The sequence below is a fragment of the Oratosquilla oratoria genome, chromosome 34 (genome assembly GCF_046742065.1).
Source record: "Oratosquilla oratoria isolate Oo_2021 chromosome 34, ASM4674206v1, whole genome shotgun sequence".
NCBI lineage: Eukaryota > Metazoa > Arthropoda > Malacostraca > Stomatopoda > Squillidae > Oratosquilla > Oratosquilla oratoria.
This window is the reverse complement of record NC_134810.1, coordinates 46,696,683-46,715,298: the sequence shown is the minus strand read 5'-3', so window position 1 is coordinate 46,715,298 and position 18,616 is coordinate 46,696,683. Positions and strand designations below refer to the sequence as shown.

At 40.9% G+C, this 18,616-nt stretch overlaps 1 protein-coding gene across 1 annotated transcript in view; it reads left to right on the top strand.

The window, feature by feature from the left end:
- The window catches only part of LOC143018292 (uncharacterized), a gene marked incomplete at its 3' end in the record, with an annotated part of 60,442 nt that overhangs the window by 7,540 nt on the left and 34,286 nt on the right, over positions 1–18,616 (top strand). The window contains 2 exon segments of the mRNA XM_076173625.1: positions 13,885–13,923; positions 17,521–17,559. Coding sequence (XP_076029740.1) covers positions 13,885–13,923; positions 17,521–17,559 — 78 coding nt within the window.

Sequence of the window (18,616 nt, the reverse complement as noted above, 5' to 3'; positions counted from 1 at the left end):
TTTTGGCTAACTCCCTTGAAAGGGGGAAAAAGCCTTTGGTATATGTATGTTCTTTAATCAACACACATAAAAGATTGTTTAATTTTTCAGTTGGATTGGTGTTAATATTTTGTTGACATAACTTTCACACCTTACTAACTTGAAACAATCAGGTAAAGGAAAAATCCGTCTTTCGATCAGAAAGGATGGCAGTGAGTTGCAAGTAAATCTAAAAGGAGAGAGGCTGGAGGAAGTGGATAGCTTTAGGTACTTTGGGGTTGCATGTGGCTGGAAAGGGAGGAATAGAGGTGGAGGTAAATTGTAGATTGAGAGAAGCAAGTAAAGGCCTCAGGGAACTAAAATATGTTATAAGAAATAGGCAACTGGGAACAGATGCAAAGAGGAGATTGTACAAAGGGGTGATTGTGTTGATGGGAATGTATGGGGCAGAGACTTGGAATTTAAGAGGCAGAGAGGAAAAGTTTAAATGTATTTGAGACACATGGAAAGAATGAGTGAAGAAAGACTAGTAAAAGAGGTATGGAAGGCAGATGTGGAGGTGGTGAACATGAGGGGACGTCCTAGGATGAGGTGGATAGATGGGGTGAAGGGGGCTTTGGGGAAGAAGGGAATGTCTGTTGAGGAAGGACGGAAGAGGACAAGACAGAAGTTAATGGAGAATGGTTGTATATGGATGATGATGTGATGCATGAGGTGGAATGGGTGGGGGGGGATGGGGGGTGAGGTAGTATGTGTGAGCAAAATTTGACGCAGCCCGAAGGGATTTCTCCCTATCTTCTCCTTTTATGCATGGGGGGACAGAGAGGGGGGGGTCACCGATTTAATGACATGGCCTTGCTGTGGATGTGCTGTGTCTTGTGACACTGCTTCTGACCCAGGGCAGTGGACAAGGTGCAGGGATGACCCGTCATTCAGGAGGTGCTAAGATGAGAGGGAGGGTGGAGGGGTGTGGAGTGTATTCAGGGATGGAATGGGTGGGAATGATTTTATGCCTTTTCCCTTTTTGGCTACCTCCCTTGTAAGGGGGAAAAAGCCTTGGTATATGTATGTATGTATGTATATATAAATACACACATACATATACCAAGGCTTTTTCCCCCTTACAAGGGAGATAGCCAAAAAGGAAAAGGCATAAAATCATTCCCACCCATTCCATCCCTGAATACACTCCACACCCCTTCACCCTCCCTCTCACCTTAGCACCTCCTGAATGACGGGTCATCCCTGCACCTTGTCCACTGCCCTGGGTCAGAAGCAGTGTTGCAAGACACAGCACATCCACAGCAAGGCTGCTTCATAAAATTGGCGACCCCCCCTCTCTGTCCCCCCATGCATAAAAGGAGAAGATGGGGAGAAATCCCTTCGGGCTGCGTCAAATTTTGCTCACACATACTACCTCACCCCCCATCCCCCCGCCCATTCCACCTCATGCATCACAGCATCATCCATATACAACCATTCTCCATTCACCTCTGTCTTCTGTTCTCTCCCGTCCTTCCCCAACAGAGATTCCCCTCTTCCCCAAAGCCCCCTTCACCCCATCCATACACCTCATCCTAGGACGTCCCCTCATGTTCACTCCCTCCACATCTGCTTTCCATACCTCTTTTACTAGTCTTTCTTCACTCATTCTTTCCATGTGTCCAAACCATCCTAATACTCTTTCATCAACCCTATCTCCCAACTCCCTTTCCACCCCCGTTCTTCTCCTCACCTCCTCATTTGTCACTAGTAACCCCCATCATACTTCTCAGACACCTCATCTCAAACACATTCAAACTCCTTCTCTCTTCCTCTCTTATGTTCCATGTTTTTGCCCCAGACAGTGCTGTTGGCACAATCACTCCTTCATACAGTCTCCTCTTAGCATCCATTCCCAAATGTCTATTCCTCATTACACTCTTCAATCCACCAAGGCATTTACTCGCTTCTCTCAATCTACATTCAACCTCCACCTTCACTCCACCTTTTCCTGCCACATTTGCACCCAAGTATCTAAAACTATCCACTTCCTCCAGTCGCTCTCTCTACTGCAACTTTCACCCCTTGTACATCTCATCACCTTACTTTTACCCACATTTATCTTAAGCTTTCTTCTATCACATACTCTCCCAAACTCTGTCACCAACTTCCTCAGTCCCTCCTCCGATCCTGCCACAAGCACAGTGTCATCAGCAAACAACTGCTGGCTCACCTCCCATTTTTCTCCATTTTCTTTAACCATCTTCAATCCTTGACCCACTGCCATTGCATTTACCTCTAGCACTACCCCATCCATGTAAAAGTTGAACAGCCAGGGCGACATAACACATCCTTGACGAAGTCCCACCTTTACCTTGAACCACTCACTCTATCCATTTGTAATCCTGAGATAAGCTCTACTACTCTCATAAAAACTCTTGACAGCTCCTAGAAGCTTTCCTCCTATCCCATATATCTGCATAACCTCCCATAGTGCCTTTCTGTCTACCCTATCATAAGCCTTTTCCAGATCCATAAAAGCCCAAAAAACATCCTTACCTTTTCCTATAGCTTTCTCACATATTTGTCTTACCATATATGTATGTATGTATATATATATATATAATATATATATATAATATATGTATATGTATGTATATATATATATATATGTATATATATATATATATATGTATGTATATATATATATGTATGTATATATATATATAATGTATATGTATGTATATATAATGTATATGTATGTATATATAATGTATATGTATGTATATATATGTATATGGATGTGTATATATATATATATATATATATACACATATATATATATATATATACACACATATATATATATATATACATACATATACATGTATATGTATATATATACAGTACTACCTCTCATTAACGGACTAAAAGGGGGGTATTTGTGTCCATTGATGTGAATAATCTGTTGATTTGGAGTGGTTTTTGGGTGGCATAGTGATTGCACAGCACTAAACTACACCAAAAACATCGAAAACACAGCTAATGAATATACGTTAATGAGAGGTAGTACTGTATATATATATACATATATATATATATTTGTTTTTTGCATGGCTGTGAAACAAAAGTATGCAAAATTACCACATGGAGAAAAGAAACTTAAAGGCAACAAGTACTTTTGTAGAATTACATCTTCAGACATAATATTTTCAAATAAAATCATACATATGCAACTATATTAAATTTGTTCAAACCAAACAAAAGAAACTATCAGAAAAAGAACATTTTCACCATCCCATGCCCTACCCTAACCTCCATAGTAATTTTTGTTTTTCTGTCCCTTTGGTCCCCCAAAGGCATGCATGCTGCCTGTAGCGAGGGAGGCTCTCCCCTGTACATCGTGGTGTGGTATGTGTTGCCTGGTCTCCCCCCCCCCTCCTATGGAAGACATAATGTCTAGTCACTAGGACTATCCATTACACACCAACAATGCACACACTGCCTAGTCACTGGACCCTCAGTGATTGTGCACACTGCCTAGACAAAGATCTCATTCACTAGACAATGCAAGCTAGGTGCAAGATGTCTAACTAGGGAGGCATTGTCCACTATGAACCTCCCTATGGGTTGCAAGATGTCAAGCCAAGGGGGCTCTGATCCCCCCCCTCCCCCCACCCCCCAATCCAGTGGGCTGCATGTTATCCAGCTAATCATCCTAAACCCCTCAGTGGGGTGTGCAGTGTATTGCCAGGGGTGGGGGGGCTGACCCCCCCCCCCCACACACACACACACAGACACGTTTCCACTGACTCTGCTACTGGGGTGGACAATGTGTCAGATAGGTTTGGATCACCCCGACAATACCTCTCCATCCGCACATCAAGTCATGGATGTATTGAATTACTTGCCATTCATTAGTATAAGGAACACAATGCTATTTGTGAAGACTGCCTAATCTTCTAGAACAGGACTTCTTAATCTGGAGTAATTTTACCACCATGGAATATACATCTATTTTTATTGTTCAATAACCAAGATTGTCAAGTGCTTCTTTGCAAAATTTATGAAATAGTGATTCTCAAGTGGGGGCAAACAATCACGGAGAGAGAGAAATATATATATATATACAGTATATATGTAATGCATGGTTACTCAGTTTTTTGTGTTATTCAGATCTGACCCTCAAATTTGGCAAAAAAAAAAAAAAATCAGATCTGACCCTCAAATTTGGCAAAAAAAAAAAAAAAAAAAAAAAAAAAATTTTTTTGCCTTTCCCAACCACCCCTTCAATAATGGGCAAGCAATGGGAAAGCAGGGTTTCTGGGTGGGAAAGCACAAACAAACTTCAGGTGAAATCTAAATGAAGCTGGAAAGAGAGAGAGAGAGAGAACTAAACTTAATTTAACCTAACCAAACTTTACATAACATAACCTAACCTAGAACCAAATCGTTATCTAAATTACGGTGGGGGGGGGGTCTGGTTAGTAAGTGCACATTCTTTAGGAGGCAAGATTTGGTTCTAGGTTAGGTTATGTTATGTAAAGTTTGGTTAGGTTAGATTAAGTTTAGTTTTCTCTCTCTCTCTCTTTCTCTTTCCCTCCCTCCCTCCCTCCCTCCCTCCCTCCCTCTCCAGCTTCATTTAGATTTCACCTCAAGTTTGTGCTTTCCCACCCAGAAACCCTGCTTTCCCATTGCTTGCCCATTATTGTAGGGGTGGTGGGGAAAGGCGAAAAACAATTAAATTTGAGGGTCAGATCTGGATAACACAAAAAACTGAGTAACCATGCATTATATATATATATATATATATATATATATATATATATATATATATATATATATATATATATATATATATATATATTTGTATATATATATATATATTTCTCTCTCAGTGATTGTTTGCCCCCAGTTGAGAATCACTATTTCATAAATTTTGCAAAGAAGCACTTGACAATCTTAGTTCTTGAACAATAAAAATAGATTATATTCCATGGTGGTAAAATTACCCCAGATTAAGAAGTCCTGTTCTAGAAGATTAGGCAGTCTTCACAAATAGCATTGTGTTCCTTATACTAATGAATGGCAAGTAATTCAATACATCCATGACTTGATGTGTGGATGGAGAGGTATTGTCGGGGTGATCCAAACCTATCTGACACATGTATGGTGTTATAAATGAACTTGTACGGTAGATATTAGCTGTGAGGTAAAGTGTTCTGAAGCTTAGGTCTACATTACCATCCTGCAAGCTTGCAAAAACTACCTGGGGTACTGTGTATACCGGTAGTGGTAAATTTTTAGTTTCGACCATGGGCGCAGTACAACAATTGAAAATTAATCATTAATTTTGTAAATTATAATGTATCAACATAATATGCAATTTTGTGAGTGGAAATGAAAAAAAAAATGCTAAAACAGATTTCGTAAGTAACGAAGTCATGTCGGACGAATAGTACACCATGTTTGTTATGATAGATGCCGATGTCGAAGAAATGAAAGGATGATAAATTAATTCGTCTAACCTAAACTAAACTAACCTAACCTGTGTTTAATAAATCATTACCTGCAAATTAAATGTCATCCTGCTTGTCCTCATTGTTGTCGTCGTGAGAGACGTTGGCAGACGACAAGATGGCGTCCTGAGCCTATGCTACCGACTTTGTTCATTAGCATATTTTCTTGTAGCAAGGTATTTTTTACTTTCATTTCCGCCCACAAAATTGCATATTATGTTGATACATTTTAATTTACAAAATTAATAATTAATTTTCTATTGCTATATTGCGCCCATGGTTGAAACTAAAAAAATGCCCCGGTATTAAATATGGAATGTCAGCATACGCGGATTTGGTCATATACGGTAATTTTAGGAACCTAACCACCGTAAATAAATAGTAAATAAAGCTTTAATGTACTGTATAAAAGAGGGAAATACACAAAAATAAAGATACATGTATTGCTGGACGTTGTACATACAGTACATGTATGTATATGTATACACTTTCGGTTAACGACAGCGCGCTGGTCCCAATTGTCGTCGTTAAACGAGGAGTGGTTGTATATACATATATATATACATACATACATACATACATACATACATACATACATAAATCAAAATGAACACCATGCTAGGAGCCTGTATGAAATTTCACTTGTTACAGTTTTATCCTGTACTTGACAAGGCTGTAAAAAGTGAAATTTCATACTTATATAGGCTCCATCCTGGCATGATATTTTGTTAAACTTGTTGGCAACTGCCAACGTCATACATCTACATTGAGACCTCTCATTATCGGACATTAATTAGCTGTGGTTGCCGTGTTTTTTTGGAGTTTTGGAGTGGTTTTTTGGGTGGTATAGTGATTGCACGCACTAAACAACAGCACCAAAAAACACCGCAAACACAGCTAATTAACGTCCGTTAATGAGAAGTCTCACTTTATATATATATATATATATGTGTATGTATATGCACTAAAAATCCAATGTTTATTGGATTTAAGAATCAACAGTGGGTTTTTAGTGCATTTATTAATGTGTTACGACATTACTGGATATATATATATATATATATATATATATATATATAAATTGATTTCTAAACTGTATTTGCTTTAGCTTTAATAATCTTTTTTTATATATATATTTCCCTCATTTGATTTTTTATAATCCTTTAAATTTTCAAAATTCACCATGAGTTGTTCTTTCATAATTGACAAATCATTCCATTGATCTTAATTGTTCATTTGTTTATCCATAAATCATTTTATTGCTATCATTCCTTTTTTATTATTATTATTCCCATTTTGTATTACCATTACCATCTGTCCATTTTTATCTTGTTCAATATTTCCTAATTCTGGGTGTATTCAGGGATGGAGTGGGCGGGAGTGATTTTATGCCTTTTTCTTTTTGGCTACCTCCCTTGTAAGGGGGAAAAAGCCTTGGTATATGTATGTATAACTATGACCATATATTATACCCATATATATGTGTGTGTGATCAGAGGGAGAATTAAGATAGTAACAAAGTTTGGGAAGTTATGCGATAGGCGAAACTTTAAGGTAAATTAGATTGAGGTGATTAGATATACAAGAGGAGGGTGACAGTGAGTTGACAGTAAGTCTGAAAGGAGAGAGGCTGGAGAGCTTTAGGTATTTGGGGTCACATGTGGCTGGAAAGGGAGATGTAGAGGTAAATTGTAGATTAAGGGACGCAAGTAAGTGCCTTGGGGGTTACAAAATGTTTTGAGAAATGGCGTTTGGTAACGAATGCAAAGAGGAGATTGTATGAAAGGTTATTGTGCCGACAGCTTTGTAATGGTGCAGAAACTTGGAATTTAAGGGAAGCAGAGAGAAGGTTAAATGTGTTTGAGATGAATTGTCAGAAGTATGGCCGGGTTAGTGAGAAATGAGGAGAGCAGGAGTGGAAAAGGATATGACAGGGTTGGTGAAAGATTATTGTGATGGTTCGGACACATGGAGAGAATGATGAAAGGTTGGTAAAAGATGTAGATATGGAAGCCAGAGGTGGATGGAGTGAACTTGAGGGAATGACTGAGGATGAGATGGATGGATGGGGTGTAAGGGACATGGGGACAGAGGGGAATTTCTGTTGAGCAAGGAAGAGAGAAGGCAGGAGATAAGGATGGGTGGTGGGTGATTGTGTGTAGATGATACTGTTATGCAAGGAAAGGAGGGATGGGGGTTAGTGGGGTGCTTATGTATGAATGATATTTTGACACAGCTTGAAGGGATTTCTTCCCATTTTCTCTTTTTCTGCGTGGGGGAGGATGGAGGGAGGGTTGCTGGTAAGTGAAACAGCTTTGCTGTCGATGTACTGTCTTAATACATTGCTTTTGGCCCAGTGCAGTGGACAGGATACAGGGATGACCCATCATGTTGAAACTCAATGGCAAAAGCCGACAAGACTGTGAGAATTAACACCGTGCGAGATCGAAACCTATATTGGTACGATGTTTCGCTTGTTACAGCTTTTTCAAGTACAGACATATGGTAAACACTCTGAGTACATATAGGCCGACGGGGAAGGAACTGGGAGAGGTTATCAGGGAGGGGTGGGTGGGTGGTAGGTGGAGGGGCAGAGGGGGTGTGTGTGAGAAGGGGACGGGTGGGACTTGGTGGAGATAAAGGAGGACATTTCAGACAGATTGTTGAAGTGGACTAAGGGGGACATTTCATACATTTGTATAATGCGGGTAACAAATGAATGACGGGTGGGACTTGGTGGAGATAAAGGAGGACATTTCGGACAGTTTGTTGAATTAGACTAAGAGGGACATTTCATACATTTGTATAATGCGGGTAACAGATGGATGATAGGAGGGGCGATGTTGAACATGCCTCTGTTCTGCTCATTGGTTTTGAAGTTTTGAATGGCGGCCACTTCCATGCATTTCCTCCTCACCTGGTTCACTAAAAAGAAGCTCTGCGTTATCCCAATCCATCAGGTGGTCGTTAGTGTTCCGGTGGATAACACAGGCGTTGGTGGTGATGTTGTTCCGGGAATCGTAGCGATGCTCCTGGATCCGGGTCTTCAGGTCACGGGAGGTCTCGCCGATATATACTTTATCATATCCAGCACAGGGTATGCGGTAGACACCAACGTTTTTTCCCCACATCTCGTCCCGGCTGTCACTCCTTCTAGAGAGCTCTTTGATAGTCCTGCTGGACTGGCTCACTACCTGAATGTTGCAACGCCCAAGTGTCCAGGTGAGGGTGGTGGTGACGCTGCTGGCTAGAAGGATAAGCCTCCTAGCTGGATCTTTCGTTGGTTCCCGCCCTTCCATTATTTTGAGTGCCTTTTTCTTGCACTGGTGGATGATGCACTCTGGATATTTTAATTTCTGAAAGACCTCCTTTATGTGCCTAAACTCGTCCTCTAAGAATTCAGGGCTACAAATTCTGAGAGCTCTGAGGTAGAAACCTATAACTTCACCTTTCTTAATACTGAGGTCATGGTGGGAAAGGAAGTGAGTCAAATCGTCCTTATTGGTTGGTTTCCTGTTGACTGTAAATTTTAAAAGATTATCATGTTTGATGATAAGGGTATCCAAAAATGGAAGGGAATCGTTGACTTCTTCCTCCAAGGTGAACTGGATGCATGGCTCAACCTCATTCAGTGCTGCTTGGAGTTTGGGGATGTCCAACCGTCCGGGGGAAATTAGTAGTATGTCATCCACATAGCGAAGCCATACTACGTTGTCAGGAACGATATCTGAGAAAGGTCCTGCTTCTAGGAATTCCATGAACAGGTTGGCAAGGACAGCGCTCAAAGGAGAGCCCATGGCCATGCCAAACCTTTGGTGAAAGTAATGGTCCTGGAATTTGAAATAATTGAATTGGACACAAAGCTGTATCAAAAATCCACAAAGTCATTGGGGGGAATAGGAAGGTCAGTGTCAGAAGTAGTGATTTTAGCCCTAAGGAGGTCAATCGCTGGGTCGGGACACGTGTGAATAAAGAAATCACATCCAGGCTGGCCAGCTTTTTGTTGCGAGCAGGGACGCTCTTAATTCTATTCAATAGGTCCCCTGAGTGTTTCAAATGAGCACCGCTGATGGTACCCAAAAGGCGAGACAAATGTTTGGCCAGCACACCTGCCAGTTTGTGTGGCGCACTCCCGATCCCTGATGTAATGGGTCTCATGGGTATATTGGGCTTGTGGGTTTTTGGGAGCCCATACAGGGTGGCTGGATGTGGGAGGTTTGGCAGGAGGTGAAGTAAACACTTACCAGTTTCTGATTTCCTAAGAATCCTCCTGGCTGCCTTAAGGAAGTTATTTGTCTTAAGGCAGCCAGGAGGATTCTTAGGAAATCAGAAACTGGTAAGTGTTTACTTCACCTCCTGCCAAACCTCCCACATCCAGCCACCCTGTATGGGCTCCCAAAAACCCACAAGCCCAATATACCCATGAGACCCATTACATCAGGGATCGGGAGTGCGCCACACAAACTGGCAGGTGTGCTGGCCAAACATTTGTCTCACCTTTTGGGGTACCATCAGCGGTGCTCATTTGAAAACACTCAGGGGACCTATTGAATAGAATTAACGTCCCTGCTCGCAACAAAAAGCTGGCCAGCCTGGATGTGATTTCTTTATTCACACGTGTCCCGACCCTTAAAGCGATTGATCTCCTTAGGGCTAAAATCACTAGTTCCGACATTGACCTCCCTATTCCCCCCAATGACTTTGTGGATTTGATACAGCTTTGTGTCCAATTCAATTATTTCAAATTCCAGGACCATTACTTTCACCAAAGGTTTGGCATGGCCATGGGCTCTCCTTTGAGCACTGTCCTTGCCAACCTGTTCATGGAGTTTCTAGAAGCAGGACCTTTCTCAGATATCGTTCCTGACAACGTAGTATGGCTTCGCTATGTGGATGATATACTACTAATTTCCCCCAGACAGTTTGACAACCCCAAACTCCAAGCGGCACTGAATGAGGTTGAGCCATGCATCCAGTTCACCTTGGAGGAAGTAGTCAACGATTCCCTTCCATTTTTGGATACCCTTATCATCAAACATGATAATCTTTTAAAATTTACAGTCAACAGGAAACCAACCAATAAGGACGATTTGACTCACTTCCTTTCCCACCATGACCTCAGTATTAAGAAAGGTGAAGTTATAGGTTTCTACCTCAGAGCTCTCAGAATTTGTAGCCCTGAATTCTTAGAGGACGAGTTTAGGCACATAAAGGAGGTCTTTCAGAAATTAAAATATCCAGAGTGCATCATCCACCAGTGCAAGAAAAAGGCACTCAAAATAATGGAAGGGCGGGAACCAACGAAAGATCCAGCTAGGAGGCTTATCCTTCCAGCCAGCAGCGTCACCACCACCCTCACCCGGACACTTGGGCGTTGCAACACTCAGGTAGTGAGCCAGTCCAGCAGGACTATCAAAGAGCTCTCTAGAAGGAGTGACAGCCGGGACGAGATGTGGGGAAAAAACGTTGGTGTCTACCGCATACCCTGTGCTGGATATGATAAAGTATATATCGGCGAGACCTCCCGTGACCTGAAGACCCGGATCCGGGAGCATTGCTACGATTCTTGGAACAACATCACCACCAACGCCTGTGTTATCCACCGGATCACTAACGACCACCTGATGGATTGGGATAACGCAGAGCTTCTTTTTAGTGAACCAGGTGAGGAGGAAATGCATGGAAGTGGCCGCCATTCAAAGCTTCAAAACCATTGAGCAGAACAGAGGCATGTTCAACATCGCCCCTCCTATCATCCATCTGTTACCCACATTATACAAATGTATGAAATGTCCCCCTTAGCCTAATTCAACAAACTGTTCGAAATGTCCTCCTTTATCTCCACCAAGTCCCACCCGTCATCCATATGTTACCCGCATTATACAAATGTATGTAATGTCCCCCTTAGTCCACTTCAACAATCTGTTCGAAATGTCCTCCTTTATCTCCACCAGTCCCACCCGTCTCCTTCTCACACACACCCCTCTGCCCCTCCACCTACCACCCACCCTTCCCTGATAACCTCTCCCAGTTCCTTCCCCATCGGCCTATATGTACTCAGAGTGTTTGCCATATGTCTGTACTTGAAAAAGCTGTAACAAGTGAAACGTCGTACCAATGTTTTGATCTCACACGGTGTTGATTCTCACAAATGACCCATCATCCATGAGGAGCTAAGAGGAGAGGGAAGAAAGGTGTGGTGGATGGGAGTGGAATGGGTGCCTTTGACTTGGCTACCTCTCCTATAAGGGAGGAAAAGCTCTTATATAGATTTATTTACACTTTTGGTACTCAATTGTTTCACATCAAGATTAACTCCTAAGAGTTACAGAAGAATGTATAAACTAAGGTGACCCGTTTCACGAGAGGGTGCATGGGAGGAGGCGGCAAAGGTTTTGGGTTTGCAGTAGCTCAGTGGATACAGTGTCAAACTCATGAGCAGGCAGTAATAAGTTTGATTCCATGAACATGCTGGGAATGGAGCCAGAAATACGAGATGAACTTCAACACCGAGAAATGTAGCATAATGGAATTTGGAAGATGCAAAAACAGAGTTTCGGGGAAATATACAATTGGAAAGAAAGAAGTAAAGAAAGTAAACTCAGAGAGGGACCTAGGAGTAATCATCTCAAGTGACTTGACACCTGACAACATGTAAATAAACTATTCGGAGAGACTTGCAATTTATTAAGATCAATGAAAGTGGCCTTTGACTACATGGATGAAGAGATGGTTAAGAAAATAATTACTGCATTGATAAGACTGAAACTAGAATATGCTATATCAATGTGGGCACCAAGCACAAAGAAAAACACAAAGAAATTAGAAAGAATCCAAAGAGCGGCAACAAAGATGGCACCCACACTATCAAATTTGACATATGAACAAAGATTGGAGAAATTATAGCTGTCAACATTGGAGCAGAGAAGGGAAAGAGGCGACCTGTTGACCATCTTCAAAATTATGAAAGGGATGGAAGTTCTTGATAGAGATGACCTATTGAAAGGACAAGAGAGAAACAAGAGGACACGATAAAAAGTTAAAGAAGGACAGTTACAGAAGAGACCCGAAAAAGAACAATTTCCTGCACAGAGTGATTGATGTATGCAATTAAATAAACAGTGAAAGAGTGAATGCCAGAACTATACACGAGTTCAAAAATAAATTGGATGTGGAGAGATATGAAAACGGGTCACAACGAGCATAGCTCCCGTCCCGTGAAATACAACTAGGTAAATGTGTTTGTTCCTGACAGCCCTGGCCAGGCAAGGAGATGACCCAAACATTGGCTTTTAAAATATACATATATATTTTATATATATATATGTACATATACATATATATACATACATATACCATTGGCTTTTTCCCCCTTACACAGGGGTTAGCCAAAAAAGAAAAAGACATAGAAACCAATCCCACCCATTCCATCCCCTACATATTCCACTCCTCTCCACCCTCCTCCCTCCCTCTCATCTTGGCACCTCCTGGATGACGGGTCATCCCTGCATCCTGTCCACTGCCCTTGGTCAGAAGCAGTGTTGTAAGACACAGCACATCCACAGCAAGGCGGCTTCATTAACCCATTCAACTCCGATGACAAGATGTCTTGTCATTTGGTCAAATAAAACAAAAAATCATAATAAAACAACAAAATGTTTGATCAAACAGCACCAGAAAAATATGACGTCGTCAGTCCTCCTCCTCGAGGAGGACTGATGACGTCATATTTTTCTGGTGCTGTTTGATCATCAAACATTTTGTTGTTTTATTATGATTTTTTGTTTTATTTGACCAAATGACAAGACATCTTGTCATCGGAGTTGAATGGGTTAATTCGGCAACCCCCCCCTCTCTCCGTCCCCTCGTGCAGAAAAGGAGAATACTAATAATAATCCAGGGGTGTTTCACTTCCCAATTTGTCACAGCAGGATGGGAAGTTTTGAGAGTGAATGGGGTGAAATTCTTTTTCTCCTGTTTCTATTTGACTTTCTTTGCAAGTAATGGATAATTGTATGGGGGGGGGAGAGTCTTATTAACATGTTATTTTATTTGTTTAATTTTGTTGAGTCATTCTGACTGGTTGACGTAAGTGGGAATAGGAAACACAGGAGTCCTAGACTGAGTTTATTCCTGACTATTTTTGCAAATATGCTTTTTCAAAGGATTTATGTGTTTATTTATTATATTTCCAAGATAAGAGGGAGGTAAGGGGGGATGGAAGTGTAGTATGTGGGGATGGAATGGGTGGGAGTGGTTTTTACTCTTTTGTTTTTGGCTACCTCCCTTGTAAAGGGAAAAAAGCCTTTGGTATATGTATGTATTTATTAGTTACTTATTTATTTATTTATTTATTTTCTTTTTTTATATATTCATTTATTTATTTATTTATTTATTTTTTCAGAATGGTTCTCACAAAAGCAGACATGGATAATGACCCAGAGTAAGTATAAGTGTGGCATTTATTAGTATTACAGTATATTTTCCTTTTTAGCGTTTTCTTTGATTCATTGAATATATATACCCTAAAGCTTCCTCCCTCAGAATAGGGAGCTGGCCAAAGCACATACCCACCCTCCACCCATCCCACACCTATTTTTATCTCAAAAGAAAAGAGAGAGAAAAAAAAAAAAAATCTTGGATCCTTGTAGTCTAGCAAAGAAGCAAGACAACACACATTCATGGCAGGGGCTTCAGCAGAAGATGGTTTATCCCCTCTGCTTCATTTACAAGGCATTCATCCCTCCTTGTGTCCTGATGAGTAAATGGAGAAGATGAAAAGGAATCCCATTGTGCCATATCAGTTCATCATGCATTTGCAGTCTTTCTCTACTCACATCCATCTCCTGCCCTCTCCTTCACCAGCTCAACAGACATACCCCCTATTGCCTAAGGCTTCACCTGATCCAGTATCCATCCATCCCATTTTTGGTCTTCCTTCTCAAATAACTTCATCCACCCCCACTCTCCTCCTCACTTCCTTATTTCTCACTATCCATCCTTGGAATCCCTACTGTACTCCAGAAACTCATCTCGGATAATTGTAGAAATGAATCAGAGAGCAGGGGTGGAAAGAGCCTTCAGATTTGATTTGGGCATATGGAAAGTAGAGCAAAAAGAGTGTGGGAAGTAGAAGTAGAAGATAAAGTGAACTGCAGGAGAAGAGAAAGAATAAGGTGGAGGGACAGGGAGAAGGGGGCATCGGATGCAGGAGGAATGTCTGTTGGTCAAGAAAGTGAGAATAAAGAGTTGTTGTTGTTGTTGTTGTTGTTGTCGTTCCCTAGACTGTCTGTCCGAGCAGTCCCGTCTCCCCAAGGAAGGCCACAGCCGAAACTGGGTTTTCCCACAAATCCTTTATAGAGTGTATGTTGTGTTGTTTGCGTGCATGATTGTGTATAATGCAGTCTTCCATTATGTGTTGTATGGTATGGGGTGAAGTGTTACATCCTGGGCAGCTGTTCACAACACGGTCGTCCAGCGAGTCCTGCATGGGCTCCTAATCTCAGTGAGACACACCACAACACCCTTCAAATCATACAAAACAAAGCCCTAAAAACAATTACAGGCTGCACAAATACATCACCTACAGACCATTTACACCATGAAACAAAAGTCCTCAAAGTCAAGGACCACCTCGACATGAGAGGCACACAAACACTTGCTGCAGCCACCACAAACACATCACACCCGCTACACTACATAGCAGAACACCCACACACACCAAGAAACATTAAAACTACACCCAAAGACCTTTATTACACACAGATACTCTCTTCTCTTCCTCCACAACCACCAAATACCAGCCTCCGGAAACATATTCATAATCATATCACTCACCGCTCCATTAACACACTGAAAGACAACACACTGCTGCATGCCAGACCCCCTGATATCCACCCTTCTGAATCCTCTCTCCCACGAAAGGACAGAGTCCACTTGGCCAGACTGCGATGCGGTCACCACCCAGCACTTCTAAGCTACCAGAAGAGGCTGGACGACCGTGTTGTGAACAGAATAAAGAGTAGAAGGAAATGGTTGAAGAAATGGTGCAGCTGAAAGATGTTTGTGTTGTGTGCTCCATAAATTTCTTCAGTGGATGAGGGGGTAGGTGTTGCTATAATAGGTCTTTCACCATGGTGTGGAGGCCGTCTTTGACCCAAGCAGTGTGACAAAGGATGATGACCCATTATTCATGAGGTCTAAGATATGAGGGACAACAAATATGTGTAGAGTAGTTGTATGCTTTAACTTGGCCACACTCCTCATAAAAGAAAAAAAAAAGAGCCTTTGGTATATGTATTGTGTGTAAATACATAAATATGTTACATTTAACCAGAAATCTTGTTAGTAGAAATATTCTGCCTTTAATTATTTACAAATTTTTATTTTATTTCAGAAGCACTCAAAATAATTCAGATCAGGAATTGGAGATTACATCTGAAAATTCATTAGGTTCAAACCCGGGAGTACTTTATAAATATTTTAATATTTTCTTGTCCTATTTTAACTTTAGTAATAGTGTTTAGATCTCACAGTACTGGGTCCGTTCTTCATCTCTGGAAAATGCTAGTATCCCAGCCATTGATGTAGACATTGACGTAGACTTGAGAGCACATTACTGAAACTTATGATTTATTTGATATGCCCATGCTTTTATAATTGAAAGCTTATTTTTTTTTTTTTTTTTTTCTTCATTGATTTCCACGACTTTGTTTTCAAATTTTGTTCTCAAGTACCTAAATATTATGATTTTGTTTTTTAATTTGTCTTGCATGTAATTAGAATGTAATCGTGGAACACCCTTTCCTGCTGCATTGTTTTTCTATAGCCTATCTGCAAGAGTAGTTAAAGTTAGTGTCTTGGCATTGTGTAGAGAATAGATTTTCTAACCATCAATTCCTGAAGTAAAAAACACTATTGTAAACAAACCTTTTTTCTATAGTAGGAGAATGATTGTGTATGGATGATGCTGTGGTGAATAGAAGGAAGTGGGTGGAAGATGTGGGTTGGTTAGGGAGTATGCGTGAATGATATTCTGACGTGGCTGAGGAGGACCTCTCCCTGTCTTCTCTTTTTCTGCACGAGGGGACGGAAAGGGGTGGGGGTCGCCAATTAAATAAAGTGGTCTTGCTGTGTTGCTGATCCAGGGCAATGGACGAGATGCAAGGATGACCTGTTATCCAGCAGCAAAGAAAAGATGGAGGGGTGGTGGATGGGAGTAGATATGTCCCTTTGACTTTTAAGGGGAGAAAAGCTCTTGGTAGATATATATATATATATTTTATAATCAGTTGTTTACCATCAAGACTAACTTCTAAGAGTTACAGAAGAATGTATAAACTTAAAATAACCAGTTTCATGAGAGGCTGCACTGGGGATTATTTAACCGTTTTTTCTTAAAAAAAATGGCGGGGGGCTTTGCACATGCGGTAGCCTGGTGGATACAGGCAGTTGTAAGTTTGATTCGGTGAACCTGCTGTGTACTTGTGTTGGTTCTCAACAGCCTTGGCCAGGCAAGGAAATGGCCCAAATATCAGCCTTAAAAAAATAAGAAAATGAATAAAAATAATCCAGGGGTTTTTCACTTCTCATTTTGTGGGAGCAGGATGGCGAGTTTTTAGTGAATGGGGTGAAACTAATTTTCTCCTGTTTCTATTTGACTTGCTTTGCAAGTAATGGATAATTGTACAAGGGGAGAATATTATTAGTAATGTCATTTTATTTACTTAATTTTTGAGACGTTCTGACTGGTTGACATAAGTGGGAATAGGAAAAACAGGAGTCTTAGTCTGAGTTTATTCATGACTAGTTTTGCAAATATGCTGTTTCAAAGGATTTATTTGTTTATTTATTTATTTTTATTTGTTTACTTGTTTCCAAGAGGGAGTGTAGTATGTGGAGATGGAATGGGTGGGAGTGGTTATTATGTCTTTGTTTTTTGGCTACCTCCCTTGTAAGGGGGAAAAATAGCCTTTGGTATATGTATTTTATTTATTTTATTTATTTATTTATTTATTTATTTATTATTGTTTTTTTTCAGAATGGTTTCCACAAAAAGAGATATGGAGAATGATTCAGAGTAAGTACAAGTGTGTCATTTTTAGTAATACAGTATTATATTAGAGCTTTCTTAGATGCATTCATCCAAAAGCTTCCTCAGAATGGGGAGCTGGCCAAAACACATACCCACCCTCCAACCATCCCACACCTATTAAAAAAAAAAAAAAAAAAAAAAAATTAGGCTCCTTGTGGTCAAGCAGTGGAGCAAGACACAGCACATTCATGGCAGGGGCTTACAGCAGAAGATGGTCCATCCCCACCACTTCATTTATATGGCAACCCTCCCTCCTTGTCTCTGGATGAGTGAATAGAGAGGATGAAAAGGAATCCCTTTGTGCCTTATCAGTTCATCATTCATTTAGTCTTTCTCCACTCGCATCCTTCTCCTGCCCTCTCCTGCCCCAGCTCAACAGACATACCCTAGTTTACCTAAGGCTTCACCCCATTTTTGGTCTTCCTTCTCAGATTAACTTCATCCACCTTTGCCCTCCACATTCTTTTTGCTAGTCTTTCTTCATTCTTTCTATATGCCCAATGATATTTTTTTTTTTTTTTTTTTTTTCCCCTGTCTGATTTCCGCGACTTTTTCTCAATTTTTGCTCTGAAGTACCTAAAAATTATGATGTGTTTTTTAAGTTGTCTTTCATGTAGTCAGAATGTAATCATGGAACACCCTTTTCTGTTGCATTGTTTTTCTGCAGTCTTGGCATTCTTCAGAGCATAGGTTTTCTAACCATCAATACCTGCAAATACAAAATACTATAGTAAACTAACCATTTTTTCTATAGTGGAGAATGATTGTGTATGGATGATGCTGTGATAAGTGGAAGGGAGTGGGTGGAAGAAGGGGGGGTTAGGGAGTACGTGTGAATGATCTTCTGACGTAGCTCAAAGGGACTTCTCTCCATCTTCTCCTTTTCTGCATGAGGGGACAGAAAGAGATGGTCACCAATAAAATGAAGCGGCCTTGCTGTGGATGTGCTGTGTCTTGCTGCATTGCTACCCAGGGTAGTGGGCAAGGTGCAGGGATGACCTGTCATCCAGGAGGAGCCAAGAAAAGAGGGGGGGGTGGTGGA